This window comes from Alternaria hordeiaustralica (genome assembly GCF_023758085.1).
Source record: "Alternaria hordeiaustralica strain BMP 2776 chromosome Unknown scaffold_4, whole genome shotgun sequence".
In the NCBI taxonomy this organism is placed as follows: domain Eukaryota; kingdom Fungi; phylum Ascomycota; class Dothideomycetes; order Pleosporales; family Pleosporaceae; genus Alternaria; species Alternaria hordeiaustralica.
Window position 1 is genome coordinate 1,284,494 of NW_026056776.1, and position 24,123 is coordinate 1,308,616.

Genomic DNA, 24,123 nt, shown 5'->3' on the forward strand with positions numbered 1-24,123 from the left:
GAGTGTGTTCTGCGTTTGTCTCTCCTCAGCCTTGCTACTTCGACCATACTAGACCTACCGGTTCGAGCTCGTTCGACATGTCTTCTGTTATGGCGTCTGCGAGTGCGGCGCCCACAGAGCCTATCAAGGCTCCGCCGCAAGCGGGCATTCTTGAGGGGGTCAATCCAGTGCATTTTGACAAGAATCATCCGATTATTCTGTTTATCGTTCAGGTACGTCGTCTTTACCATTCCAGACATTGGGTTTGGGGGGTTAGCTTGGTGAGACGCTGCACCGATCTAGTACTACCATCATATTCCAATATTTGCGCAACCTCAGTCCATATCACTGGTTCTACATCCACAAGCCAGGACTCCAGTTAGAGTCGTTCTTGGATATTTGCCAAAATCTTCAAAGAGAAGCATACTGACAATGTACGCAACAGGCAGGCATTATCATCATCTTCTGCCGCGCCCTCAACTGGCCCCTCTCCAAGATCCGGCAACCACGCGTGATATCTGAAATCATCGGCGGCATCATCCTAGGCCCCTCCGTCATGGGCCGCATTCCCGGCTTTCAAACCTCCATCTTCCCAACCGAGTCCATGACCAACCTGAACCTAGTCGCCAACCTCGGGCTGACGCTATTCCTCTTCATCATCGGATTGGAAGTCGATCTGCGCTTCTTGCTCAGCAATTGGCGGCCTGCGCTGAATGTGGGTTTGGCGAGTATGGCGGTGCCGTTTGGACTGGGTTGTGCGATTGCGGTGGGGTTGTACAATGAGTTCAAGGACGAGCCGGGAACGGTGCAGATTGATTTTGCGATTTTTATGCTGTTCATTGGTGTGGCTATGGCTATTACTGTGAGTCTTGTGGGATTTGAGGGTGTTTGTTTCTGTGCTAATTGGACGTCTAGGCTTTTCCGGTACTTTGTCGTATCTTGACGGAACTGAAACTGCTCATGACGCCGGTTGGTGTTATTGTTCTTTCAGCGGGTGTTGGGAATGACGTTGTTGGTAAGTCTTACAGTTTCTCTGCTAGTATTTCGACTAATGTTCTGTAGGATGGATCCTTCTCGCTCTCTGCGTCGCCCTCGTCAACGCTGGTTCAGGTCTCTCGGCACTGTGGGTCCTCCTCACTTGCGCTGGATACATGCTGTTCCTCGTGTACGCCGTCCGGCCAGTCTTCGTTTACGTTCTCCGCCGATCTCGCGCACTCCAAGATGGTCCCAGTCAAGGCATCATTAGTTTGACCTTGCTCATCGCATTAGGCTCTGCCTTCTTCACTGGTATCATCGGCGTTCACCCCATTTTCGGAGCGTTCATGGCGGGGCTCATCTGCCCACACGAGGGTGGTTTTGCTATCAAAGTCGCTGAAAAGATTGAGGATCTGATCGGGGCACTCTTCCTCCCGCTCTACTTCACTCTCTCTGGACTGAACACCAACATCGGTCTCCTGGACTCTGGCATTGTGTGGGCGTACGTCATCGGCGTCTGCGCTGTCGCGTTCTTCTCCAAGTTCCTCAGTGCAACCCTTGCAGCTCGTGGGAGCAAGATGCTGTGGCGAGAATGCTTCGCTGTGGGATCTTTGATGAGTTGTAAGGGATTGGTGGAGCTTATCGTCTTGGTAAGTAAGCATCACTCACGGCATCAGGCCAGCACTAACAATCACAGAACATCGGACTGAATGCCAAGATTCTCAGCACTCGAACCTTCACCATCTTCGTCGTCATGGCCCTCGTTACTACCTTTGCATCGTCTCCATTGACAATGTACTTCTACCCTCCCTGGTATCAGAAGAAGGTTGAGGCATGGCGTCGCGGCGAGATTGACTGGGACACTGGCAAGCCTCTCGATGGCTCAGACGAAGGTGCTGATGGGATCAATTATGAGAAAATGGCCGCTGAGAAGATCCAACGGATGACCATATACCTCCGTTTGGACAGCATGCCCAATCTGTTGGCCTTCACCTCGCTCTTCGGTGGAAACGCGGACAAGCCGGCGCCCAAGACGCACCCATCGAAACACATCAGCACAAGCAAAGAGACAGGCGAGACGTCACTTGTCGAGACTGCACCATCACGACCAGTCGAAGCCTACGGTCTCCGACTACTCAACCTCACCGACCGTGGCTCCTCCGTCATGCAGGTCTCGGAGCTAGAATCCTATACAGCCTACGACCCAGTCGTGAACACGTTCCGCACCTTTGGCCGTCTTCACAACCTTGCTGTCAGCGGCGAAGTGCTCGTCGTGCCGGAATCGTCTTTCGCCGAGACCCTCGCTACCCGTGCATCTGACTCCAACTTCCTAGTCCTGCCCTGGAGCGAGACAGGCGGTATGTCGGAGCAAGCCATTATCGAAGACAAGGGAACGAAGAACAAGCTCGCCGCTTCAACGTACAACACGTTTGTGCACGACACACTCGAACAAGCCAGTATACCCGTAGCAGTCCTGATCAACAAGAACTTTGGCGGCAGCAAGAACAAAGAGCAGAAGCAACGGCTGAAGCTTACCAGGACATACAGCAGTGTTAGTTTGTCTAGCGCCAGGGACAAGGCGGTCACAGCACCCATCGCGGATCGAAGCCACCACGTCTTCTTCCCCTTCTTTGGTGGCAACGACGACCGGACTGCACTACGTTTGGTTCTCCAATTAGCCGAGAACCCTCAAGTCACTGTCACCGTCGTGTACTTTGATGTTCCGGAATCCGTCATCGGCCAAGCTTCACCCGTTTCGTCAACGGTCCTAGGAAAGGCCGGAGAAGTAGTCACAACAACGACAACATCCCGCGAGCAGGATGCAGCTTTCTTCGCTTCGCTCCGCGCCTCACTGCCTGTCGATCTAGCAAGCCGTGTCGTCTTCGAGACTATGGCTTCCACTGCGCCTGTTCAGGATGTCATTGCCCGCGCGAGCATTGAGGTCGGGCAGTCGCCGAGGAACGCTGGTGATCTCATCGTGCTGGGTAGGAACGTAGCGAGGAACAGTGTGTTGGAGAGGGAGAACACGACAGATGAGATAAGGAGTAGCTCGAGTGCAGCAGCAACACTGGGTGTGCTTGCTGAGAAGGTCTGGGAGGGAAGACTGGGAGCTAGCGTGTTGGTTGTCAAGGCGGGATTGTGATGATGGTATAGCTGGTGTTCAAGGCGCTTGGAAATGGATATGGAAGGATACCATTGAATTGGGATGTGTTACGACGTCGATACTGAGATACCTCTCGGCCAAATGAAGTTTGCTTCATGCTTGCGTAATCCAACGCTGAAACTCGGTCCCACCCGTTGCACTGTCCGTGATCAGCGACAAGGAGCCATGTCTCATGCCGATTTACGCTCTTTCCCGCATGCCTGCGCTCTTTTGTTGAGTTCATGGCTTGTCCTGAGATCATAGGCGTGATGCGGCTCCGCATGCAACGTGTGGCAATCCACGAGTAGACTTGTACGTCCTGACCGGTCTCAACTCACCATTGACGCCTGACCGCGTACGCGTACAGTACGGGCTTCCGCACGACCGTCGCATGCAGGGCGTATGCTCACGGTACACGTGCACTTACCAATCTCCGTGGTACGTACTCGGTGCTACGTGGGGTGTGTATCTAAACCACGGTCCACGTCACCTTCCCCGGTCGTGCTGCGGCTGTTCTTCAACCGTCGCAACCCAGTGACTCATCATTCATCGACAGTTTGACGTTGATGAGCATGCCAGCGGAAGATCCTCGAGGGAGATCGTGGATCATTCGTTGCTGTGACGTTTTTCTTACTCATGATAGGCCGTGGTAGAGGCAGAGATGTCGTGATGTGGAGGTGAGGATGAAGAAACTTCCGTACGTTGGATCAACGGATAAGCTCGGAGTAGATGAGGAAGAAGCGGTGACAGGTGGCTAGAAAGCCATGGAACGAAAAAGCAGCTGTGGGTCGAGTTGTTATCAGCTTTCCACAGTACATACAGATATTGTGGGTGTCCAGGATGACTAAATGCTGCCTCAGGTTCCCCCGAACCCAGCCGCGTAGACTTGAGTACCTGCACTACAGTTGCATGCCAGTGTAAATGAGTACGAGATGTTCTGGTAGGCGTCTCTTGCGTGTGCACGAGCCAGCACGAACGCTGTATGACTGCATAGTGCAACTGCTCAGCCCTGCGCATGAGTAGGATTGCGAAGATGTGGAACAGTTAGTTCTGGAAGATCCTATGCACGTACGGAATCCAATGATGAGGCAGGCAATGCTCTGTCGCACACGTCGTAATCGGGTTATGACTTGCAGTCGATCCCGAAAGATACGCCACCGAGAAGCCCCGTGCCGCGCATGCGCCTCACAGGGGGCTGTAGAAGGCGAACCATGTGACCAGGACACGGGGATTTTGCAAAAGGATGGAAAAGTTCACGATGCTAGTAGAAGTGGTCGAGGCGCTGCTGGCAATTCTCCGCGAATTGGTGCAGAAATTCATGTCCAACGGTCGTGGTCAGTGTTCGGGTGGAGTCGTCGTGTAGACGGACGCGTGGCTAGCGAAGATCAACGTCCCCACCAGTCCACTAGGGCGCGCCGCAAAGGTAACCCCAAGAGGAAGCAACGAGGGACAGGGGAGATTGAAGATGGAGTCGTCGCGTTCGCGTGCAGTTGAGAAAGCTTGCGAGATGAATGCGTACCCATTGTATATGGGAGACGTGTCGCGCCAACGCAGGTCTTGTCACGGGCGGGCCTGAGGCAGCGCTGGAGCCCACTGCAAGCGATAACGTAATGTGGAAAAGGCGCGTCATGGCGACGTGAGGGCAAATTCAGTGAGCAGCTTCATCGCCAGCTGGTGTAGTGCAGTTGAAGCTCGACGAGCAATACAACCAGCAAAGCTTGAGTAGCTTCGAGACCGGGCAGGGCCTGCTTGGCGCGAGCCACCAGAGCGTCGGAGCTGGAGAAGCAGTCGACGGGTGGTGATTGCGACGCTGATGCCAAGAGCGGCGATTCTAGAGGGTAAAGTGGTTCACCAAAGATTGCGCAACTGTAGTGCGTCGCTGCCACGCTTAGCGAAGCGTCTGCCCCTGCGTGGAACAAGTGGATGCACGTGAGAAGCAATGGAAGACAGAGATAGAGGTTGTAGATACGCGGCATGCGCAACAGAAGGGCAGATAGGGCGGAGGATACCCTGGGCAGGGCAGCGGGAGCAATGCTACGCTGATCTGACGGTGGTTGCGTGGTCGCAGGGCCTGCGTGCGGGTGGTGGGTGTTGTGGTTCTAGACATGAGGAAGCCGCGACAGGGCCGCGTCAACACGGCCCAAAGCGGTAAGCGCGAGTCGTCGTCGTCTTGCCCCATCCCTCAATCAATTACCCTCGTCCGCACCTGTCCAACCCACGACTCCACCACCTATCGACGCCCACACCCGTCACCCAGCGCTGTCGAGCCGCCTGCACGAGAGAAAGAGACTGCCAGCTCTCTTCGCGCCCACGAACCGCAGAATTCCCAGAATATCTGCCTGTGGCTGTCTCGTTGCTGCGCCGCCGCATCATCGGGCTGTGCACTGCCAATCCGCAGCCGCTCGACCACGCTATACACCCACGACACCCGTCACCCGCCCACGACCTTCCTGACCCGCCATCACCGCGCACAACGACACTGCGACTGCAGCTCGCACCCGCCCACGATGGAATACAACAACAGCGCCCACCGCGCTCACCAGCCCCAGCACGTCGACACGGACCGGCTGGCGGCCGACATGACGGAGCAGTTTCGTCAGGTCCTCAGCACCAAGCGCATGAACGAACTCACATCACGCTCATCTCAATCGCGCTCCTCATCGCCCGCACCGAGGGACTTCGGCACTCCACAGCCGCCGCCGTCGCAGTCTGCCCCGCCGACGTACGCTTCCATCAGGAACATCCCCCTCGTCCCTGAGGCGCCTCGCGATGCGCGCTCGCTCCGCTTCAAGAACATGCTGCACTCACTCTCCAACATGCCCGTTCGATGGGAAAACCCTGGACTCCTCGACGAGGCCCTTCGCGTCATCCCGCTCGAGCAGATCTACAACGAGGCCGAGGAGGAGAGCCAAATATTGCAGGCCGAGGCCGAGAGCATGTCCGCCGGCAAGAAGGCCGCCTGGGGCTACCAAGACTGCGTTGTCCGCGCACTCCTCCGATGGTTCAAGCGATCCTTCTTCTCGTGGGTCAACAACCCGCCGTGCTCGCGATGCTACTCACCAACCGTTGCCGTTGGCATCACTCCACCACTACCCGACGAGCAAGCCCGTGGCGCCAACCAGGTAGAGGCTTACCAATGCTCCCACGAGGCCTGCAAAAACTACGAGCGCTTCCCACGATACAACGACGCATTCGTTCTGCTGCAAACACGCAAAGGCCGATGTGGCGAGTGGGCTAACTGCTTCAGCATGCTCTGCCGCGCTGTCGGCTCAAGAGTACGCTGGGTCTGGAACGCAGAGGACCACGTCTGGACCGAAGTCTACTCTGTACACCGCAAGCGATGGGTACACGTAGACGCCTGCGAAGAGGCATGGGACAAGCCCCGGTTATACACTGATGGTACGTTGCTTCTTCAACGCCCACACTTTTCATCTGCTAACTATCTTCTTAGGCTGGGGCAAGAAGCTCTCCTACTGCATCGCCTTCTCAGCCGATGGTGCCATGGACGTCACCCGTCGGTACGTCCGCGACGCTAAGCACGCTGCTGAGCGCAACCGCGCACCAGAGGCCGTCCTCCTCCACATCATGGACGAGATCCGAGCAACACGACGCGCCAACATGTCCAAGCAGGACAAATTCCGTCTGCAGGGTGAAGACATCCGCGAAGCCAAGGAGCTCCGCCAGAGCGTCATCTCATCCATTGCACACGCTGTCAGCAAACTCAAGCCAGAAGACATCATCAACGCTCAAGTCACCCGCCGCCTAGACCCCGATGCCCAGAAGGCATTGGAGGGCCGCATGAGCGGCAACGCCCAATGGATACGAGCGCGCGGCGAGGGTGGACAGGGTCAACAGAACCAGCAAGACCCTCGAAACCAGCACCCGCGCTGAACGCATCCGTCACCCCACCTTCCATTCACCACTCCCGGCATCTTTCCATCGCGCCATGCCTACAACGTAAGCCGAGTCAGCAGGGTGCGCTGCACCTAGCCCTCGAGCATGTAGAGCCCGATAGACGACGAGATACCCTTCCGACATACCCCCGCAACATTCGTTACGCGGACGACACTCCCGCTTGTATAACATCGAGTCTTTGATTCTTGGTCATTTCGATTCATTTGCGCCGGCGTTTCAGGAGCAGCACGCAAGAGACATGCGATATCTTTTAATGTCTGCACCCACCTCGGCAGAGGCTTTTCTATTGTTCCCGCATCACTTTGGCGGCCGATTTCACTGCTTCACTGCATTCTTCACTTCATCTTTCCGTGTGCACGCGGGGTTTTGCGGCACTGTTTATACCATTTTGCCATTTTGGATTACGACTTGCGATATTTCCTATGTCTTTTCTGTATGTTTACGAGCATTTTGGCACTTGTACGCACGACGTATGAGCTTCACGTTTAGGTATTCGTCGCACTGCACAGTTTTGAGAATTGGAGGTGCTGTACACGGGCGCGGTGGGGATCCGTGGCAGAGAGCTGATGTGTACGGTGTACGAGGGGTCGACGCGCGTCCCGCCCAAGATGCAGAGCTTACTGCAGCCTTAGGGCGGTGGATGCAAGATAGAAAATCAGAGCCAGATTGGCCATGTTTCTGCAAACCACATGAACACTTCATCTCAACAGCTTGCGTGATTGTGACATTGTGCGCGACTAGGGCGGAAGCTGATCAAAGTCGGTATGTGAAAGATTTGCGGGGACGCGCGTTAAGAGTACGCAGGCTGGGTCAGGAACATGGCAAGTGATCTCCAGGGTCCACCCTCCAACATTGAAACATGCCTTCCACACACGTCAAACGGAGGAAGAAACCATGATGCAAGAAAGCAAACGTCATGTCTCATTGCAACCATTCTCTCGAACATCTCACTCCAGCGAAGAACGAGCGATGGCACGAATCATGCACGATCATCATCGTGACAGGCGGGCCGTTCGTTTCTCCAGCTCTTTCCCAAGGAGGTTAGCGGGCGATGCTGTGCAGAGAAAATGTCTAAAAATAACGAAGGAATCCAAGTGTGTGATGACCGTCAGGCCCTACGCCAAGTGATTCTCGAAGTTCAGTGACGAGGAGTGTTGAGGCTCTGTCGCTGTGCCTCTGCAAAGTTTTGTCGACTTAGGCCATTTAGACGTGGACCCAAGGCAGTGGTGGTTGGTAATTGTGCGAGGTACTGCCGTCGTTCTTCCGACTGCTGTCTTGTCGGGTAGCGTTTGGCCGAGCTGACGGTAGCGGGGAGGGCTGAAACGACTATATCAGGTTTTGTCCTTAATAATCGAGTGTATGTTTGGGGTGTTGGATAATCAAGAATGCAACTTTAGAATCGCAGCTGTGCATCCGCAGTGATTGAGGCACATTGCCATCTGTTCAAGCTTCAACTGATCAGAAGACACCTTCATGGCCCTGGGCACCGATGTAGCACCGTACTCAGGCCTGGCAACACGCACTCTGGCCGGCAGTGCTTTGCGAATGCCAACAGCACACGCACTATCCTCCGCAGCAGAGTTGTGTCAGCACTCTTGGCCATCACAACCCACTTCAGTCGCAAGCCCACTGAGGCTGGTGAAGACTAACCCAGGATCAGCCACTGTTGGCCCCGCCGCGCACAGACCCTATGACCCCAAGCTGTGCGCCCGCTCAGCCCCCTTCGGCTGGGCACTTTGCCTTGCGCATTTCAGCTCCGCGTTTGAGGTAGTTTGTACAAAAGCTTGTGGCGGCCCACTGGATTGTCGCACTCATCGTTCTGTCGTTTAACGTCTAGCCTTGTCCACCATAATCACTTCCACGGGTGACTCCACTGCAACCGCGGATTCACGATCGCTACTGCCAGCCTCTTGACTCTGTTTCTTGGGTGACATCAGTCAGCCTTACTCGGTTACCACTAAACACCAAGCCAACAACAACACAACAACCGCAACCGCAAACATGGGCAAAGTCGGGCGCTTCGCGTGTATCCTCACGCCTATGTGCCTTACCCTCGCATCTTTAATATGCTTCATCATCGTCATGCTAGGGCAAACGCCATGGTCTGGCAACAACGCCCCAGCAACAGCCTTGGGGCGCGATCTCTACTTCTTCAAGGTACGTCTTCTCCCAGCCTTGCTAAACCACACACCTAACCCCACGACAGGCAGACACAAGTAAACTAGTCGAGAACCCCGAGAACTTTTTGGACAAGATACCCGACGGCATCACACCCGACGCCGCAGAGAAATTCCTCGACGCCCTCCGAGGCAAGATGGACGCCAAAGAACTCAAGGACTTCTACCAGGTCGGCCTCTTCTCCTACTGCGAGGGCGAGAAGGATGCGGAATCCGGCAAGGAGACTATCACATACTGCTCCGCGCGCAAGTTCCAGTTCCACTTCGATCCCCTCGCTATCTGGGGGATGAACGGCACCAACATCCAAGAGGTGCTCGGCGATAAATACGACAGCGGCATGAACGCGTACAAGAAGGCTGCTGGCTGGATGAACTGGGCTTTTGTCATCACGATTGTGCTCACGGCTGTCGAGTTTGTCATTGGTTTCTTCGCCATCTTCTCGAGATGGGGCAGCCTTGTTACTACTGTCGTGTCTACCGTACGTCTACCCCAACCCCAACTCCCCATATAATCTCCATACTAACAACCCCAGGCACAAACCCTCTTCGCCATCGCCGCCGCCGGAACCGCGACAGCCATCTACGGCACCATAACCGGCGTCTTCAAGACGGTCCTTGATCCCTACAACATCAAGGCTTCCATGGGCAGCCAGATGCTCTCCGTTCTCTGGCTCGCAGTCGCCTTCTCCATCGGCTCCGGTTTCTTCTGGCTCATCAGCGTATGCTGCTGCAGCGGAAAGAGCAGCCACAAGAAGATGGTTGTTGAGAAGACCCCATATACCTACGAGAGGGTTGCGTCGCCAGCGTTTGGCCAGCAGGGTCACCAGATGCAGCAGTGGCCTAGCAGCCAGAAGCAGACGCCGCCTACGGGTCAGCCTACCGCTTATGAGCCGTTTAGATCGCGCGTCTAAGTGGTGGGAAGCATTGGACAAGTAGGTTGAGGGCTTGTTGTAGGAGTGAGGACGCTGGGGCTTTGATGACATGTACGACCATTTTGTGGGAATCTTTCTGGGTTACTTGTATACCCCATGGCGTTTACTATAGCATTATCGTGATTTGGCCCGATGTGGCTTTGGGGTTTGGGTAGCTTTGACATGTTGGAATGATAGCATCAAATACCATTTACATCAATATTCAGTCGAACATCTTTGTTTTTATATGCCCTTCGTAAGGTATAGTCGTCAGTCATGTCAAACAAGGTCGTTTCTCAAACTGTACTCTGGCTGCGTGCCTTTCTGGTGAAGTCTATATCTTCCAGTAAGACAATACGCTGAATATAAACATCTGTATATTAGCATAACTGCATCAAACTCCATAGGAAACGAGCATCACCGTGATCAAGAACACAACTAAGCAAGCACAGAGAAGCGAAAATGACAAAAACAACATGGCCAATTCATCGCATCAGATTAGGTATTCCTTTATACATCTACCCCTCCTGTAAATTCACCAACCATCCCAACACATAACTGACTTACTGCTCATGCGTACCCACAAACCGCGGTGGGAGATCCAAATCCCAGCTCGGCCGTTCCACAAGCACCACCTCGGGCGCGTGGAAACTATCATCACCGCTAATGGGAACAATACCGAGTATGGGACGGTACTTGAATGTGTGCCACCAAGGCTCGTTCCGCTTACTTTGCTCGACTGCTCCGACTTCTCCTCCGCCGTTAATCAGCTCCTCTCCTGTTTCGCCGTTTGTTTGCTCAGCCCCTTCTTGTGTGTTTGCTCTCCGTAGGATGGTGAGGGGTTGGCTGGTGCTCTCCACATCGTCGTCGTCTTCGGCATCGGGCTTGCGGCGTATGGCATTGACGTCCATCCATTTCTGTCTTCCAGCTTTGTCTGCATCGTCGCTCTGGAACTTGCGCATCTTGGTGACGGGTGCTTCCTTCTGAGGAATGGCGTCACCGGCACCGCTGTTGTTCTTGAGAGCGTCGCGTTTCCGCTTCTTGCCTGCGTGGTCGGTATCTGAGATTGTGAAGTCTTTGGTCAGGTCGAACATGAATAGCCATTTCTCGCCATACAGCCATATCCGTTGTTGGGATTCTGTCACGTCCCAGACGCAGCCCTTTGCGGGGAGGTCGACTTGTTTGTACTCGTGGGGATAGCTGGAGGGTGGGTTTCGTCTTGACCAGTCTGATAGGCGGCCGGACATGACGTCAAAGAGGTAGAGCTGGTGCTCGGCAGAGACCAGGAGAAGTCGGTAGTCCGCGGTAGGCAGCTCGTGCGAGTGAGGATGAGGGTTGTGTCTTGTTGGGTGTACCGCGGGGTTGCCATTAGGCTCTGGTCGGTTGGAAGCGTCGGAGCTGGGCTGGAAGGAGAGCAAGACAGGCGTTGAATCGAGTCGGGGAAGCAAATGACCAGATGGGTTCCGTATCCAATGCTGACCCAAGTAGGTTATTTGTTCCCGTGATTCTTCCTCGTCATCGGAGTCATCATCGTCGTTGGCAGCAGGTGTAGTGTCGTCGATGTCGATCTCTGGTGCAGTCGTGTCTTCATTGCCTTCCACAACCCATGTGTCGACGTAACCAGCCAAGTCAACAACAGCGAAGACATTACCGTCCTTGGAGAAGTCGGCATGTGCAATGGATCGTTCGTAAGCTCCCGAGGGCCCACTGAGAGGACTCTGTGTAGACATGTCGCGCTCAAGTCGGTAGAGGGGCTGTACTTTCTCAAGCGCACGAGGTGCATCTGCCGGATCGTCTGTTCGCACAATTCGGACCAACTGGATTTCGTCGGTCGCCATGACCGCCGCGAGCCATTTGCCATTGGATGACAACTTGAGAGTCTTTGCGCCAGAGACAGAAGGCATCTCTAGCCTACGTACACGCACGGCTCCTGCGTGCTGTAAGAGGTGGAAAAGCTTCACCGTGCTGGCTGTTGCGACGGCGAGGAGTCCACCGTCTCTAGAGATAGACACGGATATAATATTCTCTTCGCCCTGCAAAGCAAGGCGTGCAACCACCTTGGGCTTCTCCGTACCATCATCTTGAGGCTTGACGCGCCATATCCGTACTTCGGTGCTCCACCAGCTGACTAGTAATCTTGCATCCGGGGCGCTCGTTAACGGGGGCGTAGGAGGCAATGCTGGGAGACCTCGACTAAGCTCCTTGCCAAATGTGCGGATTGGAACGACGATGGGCTGGGTGTCAATACCTGATATGTATGTTAGTCGTGAGCTGAGCAGAATGAGCGAGTTTTCGTACCTCCTGTGACTACCACGCTCAGCTTGTTGCCCTCGTAAGTTGTCATAGCTTTGACGTCGTGCTCGTGGTGCCTCTGGTGTGACACCTTTCGCCATTTTCCGCTCTGCCCTTGAGCCTGACCCTTCTTGCTTGTGTAGAAACAGGTGCGGCGATCCATGCCCGCACTGAAGATGCTGGTTCCGTCGCGGGTCACGGCGAGATCGAGCACGTCCGCCTCGTGTCCGGATATCCTCTGCGTTTGACTGTAGTTCTTGCCGCTGTAGATTCGGATGTCACCAGTAGAGTCTCCCGATACGAAGTCGCCATTTGACAGACACTTGACCTTCCATACTAGAATTTCCTTTGGCCCACCATGGGGGCCACTTCCTAGAGAGATGTTCCGAATCACATTTCCACTCCTTGTGTCGAAGACCCGGATCATGCTGTCGGCGAAACCAGCGAGTACTGTATGCTGGTCCTTGTATGTGATGCTCAGGGCGCGCGCCTTCTTATTCGTAGCGCGGGAGACGAAGCGCTCGAAGGTGAGATCATTGTCGTCGGTAGATAGAAGAACAATCGTGCCGTCAGCGCAGCCTGCAACAAGCTTCTGGCACGAGCCGCTCTGCTCATTCGAAGCGCCCTTGGCCGCGTTCTTCCTTGGCTGTGCAGCAAAGCACCAGACCTCGCTGTGGTTACCGTCCGAATGGCGCGCCGGAAGGCCTGTAGTGAGATCCCACTCTGTGACGCTGCTTGAGTACCCGATGCTGAAGAGTCGCAGGCGACCAGGCATCACCTTGCCGTGCGCATCGCGCGTATCTGGCTCTTGGGTCCATGCCAGTCCTTCAACGCTCCTGTCTTTGCCGCCATAGAAGACCTTCTCTTGGAGCCAGGAGCCTCTTGCAGGGTTCCATATCTCGATGTTTCCGTTTGCGCGTCCAATCGCCAATCTCAGAGAAACAGGATCCTGCTGTCCATGTTCGGCTTCCGGGTGCGAGAATGCGAGCGCGTTGATCGCAGATGGCGGGTAGGGCACGAAGCGAGATCGATGGATATCCATGGTGAATTTCGGGGGCTTGATCAAGCCGTGGGATGTGTGAAGCTGCGCGTACGTCTATGGAGGAGCGCTGGCATTACGATACTACACTCATTGTGACGGAAGAGCTCAGTCGCGAACTTCTCTCGAACTCTTGGCGAGCCGACTTTGACTTTTCGGTGGGTCCAGAGCACGGATAAACATTCCTCCTTAACGCCGACGACCTCCGCATCAACTCCGCACCTGCCTCACGATGCTTTCAACTCGAACGGCTTCAGTTGCCTCAATGTCTCTCACAGAAAGTGTTCGGTCGTTCACATACTTACTGAGAGATGATTGATCGCGATTAGGTCCCTACAACCCTGCCGAGTCCGACGCCCGGCGTCCTCGTACCACACGCTCCGATCCGCCCTTGTCCAACGCCAGAACCGAATCCTCCTGCCTGCAAGAGTGCATTTCATACAACCAGGCGGTGAATGAAGACACCGGGGGATATATAGGTCTCGCTACTTTGCGTGCGGTTGCCAACCGCAAACCAGGCTGCCTGTACCTCCAGGGGCTGCTAGGCCAAGAGGCCACTTCCGCTCGGAGACGGAGCATAACACATGTTGCTACGTTCCTTCGCCGCTGCTATCACAGAGTGGACGACTACAACGTAGTGATGAGTGGACAATACGCGGGAGATAGAATTATGGTGAACACGAACACTTGTCGTAGCACCGTGCCGTGAAGGAGCTCATTCAATGTAGGTAACTCCAGTCAGTAAGACCTGCCTTAAGTTACCTACACGGTACGCTTCGCAGACGTGTTTTAAAAACCAGACACAGCCTATACGTTGAAGGCAGGCAATATGTGTTGGATGCAACTGCCCTAGGTCGAGCTTTTTCGATTACGCGGGGTGAAGGACCTACAACAAGCAGATGTCCAACTTTTGACGTGATGTATTTCCAAGTCTATACGGTGCGGTGCAACCTTGCGACAGACCAAATTATTGTAAATTCATCTTCAAGACTCGGGTGTTGCAGGTGGCCTGCTGATAGAACGCTGGTCTAATGTTCCGGTGGTCCAAAACCGCCTCGAGTCTTCTGACAAGCCGTATGTTGGAGATTGCTCCGGCAATATTGCGCGAGTCAAAACTAGCTTCGCCGGGCCATGTGCGGACCAAACTCAATGTCTTCATGCTCACGTCACGAGAAACCGTTTGCAGAAGCGTTGGCACGTTAACGCTCATCGGGAAAATGCATCCCTTCGTACGGGCGGAGGCTGCATTGTTGCGCCGCAACGACGTTGACTTTTCTTTTTGGTTGAATTATTGGCGAAGCTTTGGTACATGGCTTGACTTGTTCAGATCCGTTGCGCAATAATAGTAACATAAGGATCTCCAGGGGCTGGCTTGAGATGGCAACTCCGCCTGGACCCAGGTACTGGGCTGAGTCAAGACGACCATCAGGTCTAGTCTTTCCCAGGGTTTCATGGTCCATGACAATGTGGAAGGCGGCGCGCACGCGGTACGCGTTAAACGTGTGACGCGTGAACGCCCAAGGGGCTTTGCAAGACCTAAGACGCGCTCAGAAGCAAATATCGGGATGATCTCGCGATGAAGCAGAAGTCGAACCTTGGAAATTTCAAGGCGAGAGCTTGGACCGTCCGGCGGGGTATGTCGTTATTGCGGCGGGCCTCATCGTCCGTGGAACGCAAGTCAGTGACGCCGGGCAAAAAGACTGGTTGCAACCGCTGGATCCGTCACTGCTCACGGTGCTTGATGCAGAAGAGCGGATGTTGAGTATTGAAACATGCAGTGTGGTCCCGCAGCCACATCCAGAGACGTTGAAAAGTTTGCTCGTCGCCGTCGTGCAAGCATGCACAGATCTTTTGACAAGTGCATGCGGTGTCCGGGTAACGCCTTTAAGCGATGAAGCTCCAGATTAGCATGCCTCCATGACGAGTTGCACGCAGCACCGGGTTACAGTTCTGCGGGCCTCGGCGCAGCGTTGCTGCGGAAAGCGCTTGACATTTTGTCATACCGACAATCTTTCTCCTCACCAGGTCCGCTTCTTGAAAGAAAAGTCGGAGCAAATTTGCTGACAATGAGCTGGATGTGAGGATCGGCCCACTTGAAGGCTGTCCAGCGCCGTGAGAGCGTCCGACCGAGGCAGGTGTGCACGGAGGAGGATCAGAAAATAGCTTGGGTTTGTCGCGTGCGCACAGCTCAGGTACTTTAAGACGCGTTTCTTCGCGACTGTGACATAATGCCTGGACCCGGACGTGCTGAGGTGCATTGGTGGCTGGCGATGGTACAGTTGCGGATGTCGGCTGGCCACTAGCTGCAGCAGCGACGTGAAGCACTATGTTAGAGCAGGCTCCAATGCGGAGTTGCCGGGTTAGGATCTTCCTTTTTTACTCAGATGATGAACGCGAAAGATCACGCTAAGATCCGTCGTCGCGAGATGATGGGCCCAGCCGCCTGTCAATAGCCGAAGCCGAATCACAGCACGCGTGCGAAGGGAGTTGCGAAACGGCCGTGGATTGTGATGCTGCAGTTGGACGGCGAAGCTAGATGTGTTTGGCAGGTGAACCATCAGCGGCATCATCATGTCGACAGACCTCGCCGTTCTCGCGATCCTCACGTCAGTTGTGGAGTTCGGCCGTATATGCTTGCACGACGTGGGGACGGTTGTTACTCTGTGATGCGGCCGCGCAGAGCTGAGGCTCGCTAAGTCTGAGGCGCACCTTCCTTACTCAAGATCGTACATGCATGAACGCGTCTGCGCACATGTTTGCGTCAACGCGCTTTTGCAACATCGAAGCGCTGCAAGAAGTGACTCGTTTGCATGCGGCACGACCGCACCTCGTAATAGGGACCGCACCTGTAATAGGAGGACGAATCCTATAAGCAAACCCCGCCATAATCCCGCTGGTCAGCAAGGGAAGGTCAAGTCCGGGCTATGGCTGATTTCTAGAAACTATGCGGTGGAGGCTTGCCAAACCCACGGACCTGCGCACAGCGAGTTAGGAGAATTGGCAATCTCAGCAGCTAACTTAGGCTCCGACACGCGTTGCTAGCTGATGTTACTAAACACGTGGATCATCGGGCAGAGGGACTAGCAACTACTATCGTCGAAACACCAAGGGCATTACGAAACGATGAGTCCAACGGTCAGGCTGGCGGCTTCGGTATGGGGTCTGTGTCGCACAGGATATGTCGTGCCAGGGTCCCCTATCGCGTAATCTGCCATGCAGAATATGGTGAGCAGAGTGCGGTGTCGGCCAAGGCTCACGAGTCTCCAGAATTTACTCCTGAGTTTCTGAGATTTGCCATGTGGAGCCGTGATGCGCATGTCGAGGACGCGACGGAGGCGACCTTGGGCGGTGATGGCGGTGCGACGCGTGACAAGGATGCAGCGTGCCGACAGGCGTCGTCTGCAGCGTTGATGCGCTCCAACAAAGGAGGAGCCCTCAGCGTGTCCTAATGGGCTAATTATGACATGACCTCAGCTTCCTATAGCATGCCAGGGGAACCACGACTCTGGCGCAGGCATGTTTGGGATGCAAGCAGCGAGAGCGGCGGCCACAACGCCCTATGCAGGTCTTGGCCGTGTGCAAAGCAAGTTGTTTCCTGTGCGCAGGCGAGGGCGACATTGGACAGCGATCGTAGGCTATCCTGCAACCTTGTATAGCTGCATGAGTGGCCTCACCGGCGCCCTGGCAGGGCTCTAATTCGAGCGGGGCCAGGCGAAGATTACAGCCACGGCGCTGCTCAGAGCGTCGGTGCCGCGTTGAGAAAAGCAAGTGCAGCAGCGAGTATTGGTGCGAGTGCACTCAAGTCAGTCCTACGCTGCAGTCAGGCGCGGTGTGCAGCACGGCGGGCACAGCAGCGGGTGCGCGCGACCGCGACGGGAGCAGCACCGCACCGGGGCTGGGCGTGGTGGTGATGGTTGCGGAAGACACGGGACTAGGACGCGTTCAACGAGCGTGTTCCTGGCCGAAGCTTCCCAGACGCAAAAACGCCATGGTTGATCCACAATGGGGCACGACGGCGGCGGAATACGCATCGGCTGGCTGGGCGCTGTGGGCGTATCAAGTTCCCTGTTCCCATGCTGTGCGAGTTGCCGTGTGTCAGATGCGGTTAGCGGCAACCTCCTAGGGCTTTGCTCGCCCAGTCGTTTTCTCCAAGCTACGTCCGTCTGTATCGTGCTCTCCTCTCACCCTCTCTCCCTCTTCTCATATCTCTCTTTCACCACGGTCGAGCACGGAGAAACTTTGGATCTGATGTGGTGCTGAGTGTTTCGGCTCCTATCTTTCCATAAAACTCCCCATCTCCTGCTCTCGGTCCCCTAAACCCGACCGCCGTCTCTCCTCGAATAGGATCGTGAAGAGTCCAGACTCCCTGTACCTTCCGCCCTCATTCCTCCGCCGACCTCCTCCCTCGTCTCTCGCTGGACGTAGAGATAGCTGAGAACACGAACTCGCTGTACTCTAGTCCTTCGCTCTCTACACAGCTATCCACCCGATACCTGTACCATCAGCCTCGTGTGTGACGATTGAGCCATCATCTCGGTAGGTCACTTATTTCTTGTTCCTTTGATTCCGGGGTTTCCACCGATGCTGGCTGTGCTCACCCGAAGATTTCCCGGCCCTATGGACTCGAAAAAGGAGACAGAACCATCGAAGAACATTGGGATGAGATTAGAAACATTGAGAGCAGGGACTGGAGAGGAAGACCAGGACGACATGCATGGACGGCATTGATTTGGGGGTCGGGCGTTTGTGTGGGCGAAGAAGGGTGTCGGACAAAGGGCGTTCAGCCACGAACCCAACCATCGGAACACTGCCTCAGCAACCTCGTAAAGAACCCGTCTCGTCGGAACTGCCACGCTTCACCCCAGTATCGCGCAATCCCGGATCCTGATGTCCTGTGACGTCTGCTCTTTCACTCGTGTGGATGAACAATGGATGTGGATATGGAGTGCAGCAGTAGCCGATATAACAGTCGTATGCTCCTTGGCAGCTGGGCTTCGTTATCGTGACAGCTCAGACGTCGCTATACACCATCCTGCCAGATCTCCACGGTTCTTGACCGTCGTTCACCGCCTCGTCCCGTCCTCGCTATGGCCTCAATCCGACTAGCGACCAGGACCCTTACCTAAATGGGTCTGACCCACTACTCAGGGCATAACTTTTCGTTCTGATCAATCGCTAACATGTCTTTCTCATAGATTGTCTACTACTAGCTGTACCTACTTCCTCAGCGCCGAAAAGGACTTGCACTGTTCGTACTCACCATCGTCATCGCCATCTCTCGACCCAAGGCTCACACATCAGCCTAGATCTCAGTCGCCAGTACCCTCGACGATATACCTCTAGCCCGGCGGACTCGTTAGCTCGTGCTCTGCCCTACGACATCCCTTTTTACTAAGGGATATACGAGACCGCGTCAATCAGTCTTCTGGATGAAATCTGCGCCTTCTTCGACCTTTTCCGCTCGTGTTTTTGTACACTCCATTCGCTCACTACACTAATTGTATTAATTCTGCAAAGGTATGGATATCTATTGGGTTCTGGACAGGAAACTTCCGCTAACGAAATCTGTCCAGCTCTGTACCAACACATTCGACCCTCAGCACTAGAGGATCGCCGACTACAGACCTTCTTTTACATACCAGCTAATCACACTCTTTGTACCGTTGCCTTTCAGGCTGCCACTCTCTAATCCGGCTCATCATTCGAAGCTGTCCACTCACTAAACCCCTTACACCCGACCACGTCTATCCCGGAGACCTGACGATACTACCCGATACATACCGAACACATCAACATGGCGTACCACCAACAACAACAATCCCGCTACGGCCAGTGCGACTCCTACTTCGTAGAGTCGCACGACGATGGCATCTATGCCATGCGAGCTGAGGCAAGAGAACGCCACCGAGCTGTTTCCAAGATGCAACAACGAGCCATCGCCGAAGAGCTATCAAGGATGACCGCTGATGAATACCAAGAAGACATCATGCAACACATGATCCACATGGAAGGACAAACCCTGCCAGACGTCAACTCCATTGACATCCAGACCGAGATCCAGTGGTTCATGCGCCCCTACCTCCTCGACTTCTTGGTTGAAGCCCACGCTGCCTTCCAGCTGTTGCCCGAGACCCTCTTTCTGGCGGTCAACCTCCTCGACCGCTACTGCTCCCGCCGCGTTGTCTACAAGCGTCACTACCAGCTCGTTGGCTGCGCAGCCCTGCTCATTGCCGCCAAGTACGGTGACAAGAAGGACCGCGTACCCACCGTACGGGAGTTGAAGTCGATGTGCTGCTCTCTCTACGATGACGAGATGTTCACTCAGATGGAATGGCACGTTCTGCAAACCCTGAACTGGATGATCGGCCACACCACAGTCGACGCATTCCTCCAGATCGCCCTCTCGGAAGCCCCATACGATGCCGAGGTTGAGCACATGGCTCTCTACATCGCCGAGATTGCTCTCTTCCACAAGGAGTTCGTCTCCACACGGCCATCCGTCCTCGCCCGATCCGCCCTTGCCCTCGCGAGATGCGTCCTGTCCCGACCCCAAGCACGCAACACCGACTGGTCTGGTGCTTACGACCCTCAAACAGTCATCGGTCTGTCCAACCACCTGTATCAGCCATCCCCGGTACTTTCCCGCAAGTATGCATCCATGCATCTGTCCACTGTGTCCGCCACCGTCGAGGAATTCCTGCAAAGACAAGCGCAGATCGCGCGCCGCCAGGCTGCCCCTCCTACGCCACCCCCGACCGTCACCATCGAGGAGCCCAAGCCCGTGCCCAATGTCAACGCTTACCCGCAGACGCCCAACAAGAACCCATACAGCTCTGTCATGCAGAACGGATGCCCCACCCCACCGATTACGCCTGAGGGTGAGCACTTTACGTATGGTCACGTTGTCAAGTCGCAGCCTCAATCAATGTATCCCACGACACCTACCCCGGAACACCAGTCCACTATGCAACATCAGGGTCAATACTTCCACAACCAATACCTCCATGTTTAAAAGATCACCGCGCCAGGCAGTGGCCATTCTTACCGCTGTCGAAAAACTCAACTGCCATGGACTGTCATGATCACATCCATCGCGCTCCGTTGTACCAAAAATACTCGTATGAGCGTCATAGCAGGTCATTTCTTCCAGCATTTACAAGCGTCTTGTTACTGTTATATTGCGATATCAAAGACGTCACTTTTCTGTTTCGAGCATTTCTTTTGTTAGGTCCGACCAAAATTTACCGGTCGTCTGCTGCCATGCGCACGGCATTAGCCTGCGGTGGCTAGTGGAGCCCAGATCAGGTCGAGCACCCTTTCTTCTTGGATATAAAGTCCATCTAATACGGGTTGTTTGATCTGTTCTGCAGCATGTGGGGAGGATAAGCGGCTACAGGCTGAAATTGGAAATACACAAGCCAGCACAACCAGGCTCACTCGCAACTGTTGTTTGCTTACGCGAGCCGAGATACCCTTCCTTTCTCAATCCAAAACTTTTTTCGGACACCTCATTTGTTCACGGTTGTCTACTTTCCTTTTGCATATGCGGTGGAACGGTGAAAAAGTGTTGAAGTGATGTGGGCGTGTTGTTGCAAAGCTCATCAGAATGTTACTGGACAGCCGGGCTGGAAGAGCTACGAAGAGCATCAATAGTATAGAAACGGTCGCCCAAAATTGAGGAATTGGTCTTCCATGCTCGCTTTCGCCCTGGCATCCCGTTGTTTCTGTGTTTCATCATGCGATATTCTTGGTGATATATGTTGGGCGAGTGGATGCTACACAGTCCACGCCGCAGGGTACACGCATGTTTCACAGCAAGCAATGCCATCTCAATTGCTTAAGATTGCCCTGCTCTGCTCATCGAAGCACGCAGACCCTCCTTTACTCAACTGCAAACGCTGGCGAGTATGCCTCTAGTAAGTATTACACGGCGCCTGTAGGGGCCTATCAGCGCCTCCACCTCCTAACCGCCCCAGATCTCTATTACCACCGCAAACTCGTCTAAAGCAGGCTACAAACTGCTCTCACCCTATACCGACGATGATACTACTTTCGCACACAACACGCTCTGTCCGCGTTATGCCGAGTCTGACCCCACGTCTGCGCCGCCGTCCCCTGCGTCCGTCGAGTCCTTCGAAATATTGGACAGCATACCTTGGCGGAGAGGCTACATATCCCTGGACAACCATGGAAGGCAAAGCGGCAATACACTACGGAGTCGATGGATGAGGAACAAAGTTCGCGCTATGGTGCTACTTTTCCTCCTCACTTTGCTTGTAGCTGGTTGCGCGCTAGGTGGATACATGACAATTAAGCATGGGAAAAGCAAAGCCAGCACAGACGCCGCATGATCATGCATATAGAAAGACGGCACATGGGAAAATCCTCACTCAGACTCGAAAACAGGAAATCGACGATTATCTCCCAGCCTCGCCGTTTCGGCATACGCATTGTCAGGAAATCAGTGGATGTGGCGTTGTCCGGAGTACCCGACAGCAAATCCCGTGCAAGGAAGGCCCCTTGACACAGCCAGCCACGTCTCCGCAGGAAGAGGCAAATAACAGTCTTTGGGCGACAAAGGAAGGTGCGCTGTATGTCAGACGGGTCGTTGAACGACAAGGGATCAACGCGGTACGCTTAGTGTTGAGGCGGATCAGCTCACCGGGACGCGATTTGGTGTGTTGCAGATTGCGATGCGTTGGCGGCATGTAGTGGCTGGGGTAGCCCTACAGGTTCACGGGATAAAGTCCGGCAATGCATTTAGAAACAGAGTCACGCGGCTACGAGCATACAGAGCACAGGTTCGAGAAATCAGTGAACCTGAGTTCAGTCTAAGATACGATGGGATTTGTTCAATGATCTTGTGTTGTGGACGTTCTTTCGAAGTTCACTATCGCTGCTCACGTGAAGCCTATCTTATCGCAAACATCGCGATACCGCACTTTAGAAGCTACACCAATAGCACACCATAATCTCACACTTGGCCAAATGTTCCGCGATGATACACGATGACTTTGACTGAGCCTTAAGACGATGTCTAACATTGACAGCAGCGCGCCACTACTTACAAGCGTCGCGACACCGTCCTCACCGTCATCGCGCAGTCCGTCTCCAATGCCGTTGCCCTCTCGCAGACGTGCTATATGGCCTCTCGTACTTATGCTCCTCTTGGTCCAGCTGTCATCTGTTCTATACACGTTACCTCTCAATCGAGTGATAGAGTTGCGATTATGTCAAGAACATTATCAAAAGCATGATGTATCTGTCATTCAACCTGATGGCTCGATACCGGAGCTGTTGTGTAAAATCAAGGATGTTCAGAGGAAGCTGGCGTGGCTGCAGGGTAGTATGGAGACGATGAGGGTTGTATTTGGTATGTGATAGATGAGCTTGGTATCGAGAGAGAAGCCGTTTGTGCTAATACTGTGTACATCAGACTTCGTTGTGACTATACCGTTCAGCTTTGTCGCGGAGAAGTGGGGTGTCAGGACTGTGTTGTGGTGCAATCTTGTTCCACGGATTGTGATGAGTGCATGGGCTATTGTTGTTGGTATGTATCGTCCCAGTATGAATTATCTTCATCGCGACGCTTCGTCACAGTAGATTGGGTTGTAAAACCACTATGTTCACTCACTAAACTAGGCCAGGACACCTTCCACATCTTCTACCAACCGAATCCATCCTCGCAGGCCCGATCTTCAATATCCTAGGAGGCGAATGTGTCTTCCAGTCAACAATTTTCACGCTTACTTCGGCTTTGACAAGCGAGTATGTTCAGCGGTCAGTAAACATCCGTCTGTATAGAAGAACACGCTAAATACATACAGAGCATCATACTTCTCTTACATCAGCTCGACATCATACATCGTCTCCTTCATGGGCCCAACCCTAGCAGCGTTTACCATGAGCAACAACCTCTGGCTGCCCTTCTGGCTCAACATCGCCCTCCTACTCTGCGCAATACCAACAATCAGCCTACTTCCCAACACCACGAGCCTTCCACACACTACCAGAACTCCCACGTCCGGACCCGTGGAGGAAATAGAGGAAGCCGGGCCCTTACTCGAGAACACAGATACCAGCCCAACCCGCTACAGCACCGCTTTCAAACCCCCACCCACCATCTACCAAACCATCACCCAGACCCTTTATCGACTACGTGATCTAGTACTCGGGAGATATAACTTCCAAGTCCTCTTAGTGACTTTCTTCTTCACCGCACTAGCAAGTTCCGACACAAAGCTGCTCGTTCAATACATTTCCAAACGCTACAACTGGACCTTCGCACAAGCGGGATACCTCCTCTCAGCCAAAGCCCTCGTGAACCTCACGTTGCTGTTGGTAGTTGTCCCCCGGCTTATCCGCGAGTCGATGTCGGCGAAAGCTGTGAGGGGCGATGATGTTAGATTGAACGTGATGGGCGCGAGGGTAAGTATTGCGGTGTCGGTACTGGGTGTACTTTGTATAGCTGTGGCAGGGAGGTTTTGGATGTTGCTGACAGGTATTTCGCACTGCAGTCGAACTGATGACAGAAAGAGCTAACGTATGCAGCGCTTATCATATATGCCCTGGGTTCTGCTCTGCCCGTGTTCACCATGTCGTTGGTTAAGTCGTCGCTTGTCGCACTTGAACATTCTGATGCGCAGGACTTCAGTATCGTCATGTTGACTAAGACACTTGGGTCTTTGGTTG

General features: G+C 54.2%; 5 protein-coding genes across 5 annotated transcripts; 4 read left to right on the forward strand and 1 right to left on the reverse strand.

Annotated features, from left to right (window-relative positions):
- Nucleotides 1-535: 535 nt before the first annotated feature.
- J4E84_003207 (uncharacterized protein) lies at nt 536-3,097 on the forward strand (the record flags this gene model as incomplete). Its single annotated transcript, XM_049385824.1, has 4 exons — nt 536-841; nt 895-994; nt 1,042-1,604; nt 1,652-3,097. The coding sequence occupies 4 exons, from the start codon at nt 536-538 to the stop codon at nt 3,095-3,097; spliced, it is 2,415 nt and encodes an 804-aa protein (XP_049246701.1).
- Nucleotides 3,098-5,604: 2,507 nt separating this feature from the next.
- J4E84_003208 (uncharacterized protein) lies at nt 5,605-6,988 on the forward strand (the record flags this gene model as incomplete). The annotated part of the gene is made up of 2 exons (XM_049385825.1): nt 5,605-6,496; nt 6,549-6,988. The coding sequence occupies 2 exons, from the start codon at nt 5,605-5,607 to the stop codon at nt 6,986-6,988; spliced, it is 1,332 nt and encodes a 443-aa protein (XP_049246702.1).
- A 2,025-nt stretch (nt 6,989-9,013) lies between these two features.
- J4E84_003209 (uncharacterized protein) lies at nt 9,014-10,100 on the forward strand (the record flags this gene model as incomplete). Its single annotated transcript, XM_049385826.1, has 3 exons — nt 9,014-9,169; nt 9,219-9,668; nt 9,723-10,100. 3 exons carry the CDS (start codon nt 9,014-9,016, stop codon nt 10,098-10,100), a joined length of 984 nt encoding a protein of 327 aa, XP_049246703.1.
- A 563-nt stretch (nt 10,101-10,663) lies between these two features.
- Nucleotides 10,664-13,434, reverse strand: J4E84_003210 (uncharacterized protein; the record flags this gene model as incomplete). The annotated part of the gene is made up of 2 exons (XM_049385827.1): nt 10,664-12,348; nt 12,399-13,434. 2 exons carry the CDS (start codon nt 13,432-13,434, stop codon nt 10,664-10,666), a joined length of 2,721 nt encoding a protein of 906 aa, XP_049246704.1.
- Nucleotides 13,435-19,225: 5,791 nt separating this feature from the next.
- On the forward strand, nt 19,226-20,443 carry J4E84_003211 (uncharacterized protein; the record flags this gene model as incomplete). The annotated part of the gene is made up of 1 exon (XM_049385828.1): nt 19,226-20,443. One exon carries the CDS (start codon nt 19,226-19,228, stop codon nt 20,441-20,443), a length of 1,218 nt encoding a protein of 405 aa, XP_049246705.1.
- Between the last annotated feature and the right edge of the window lie 3,680 nt (nt 20,444-24,123).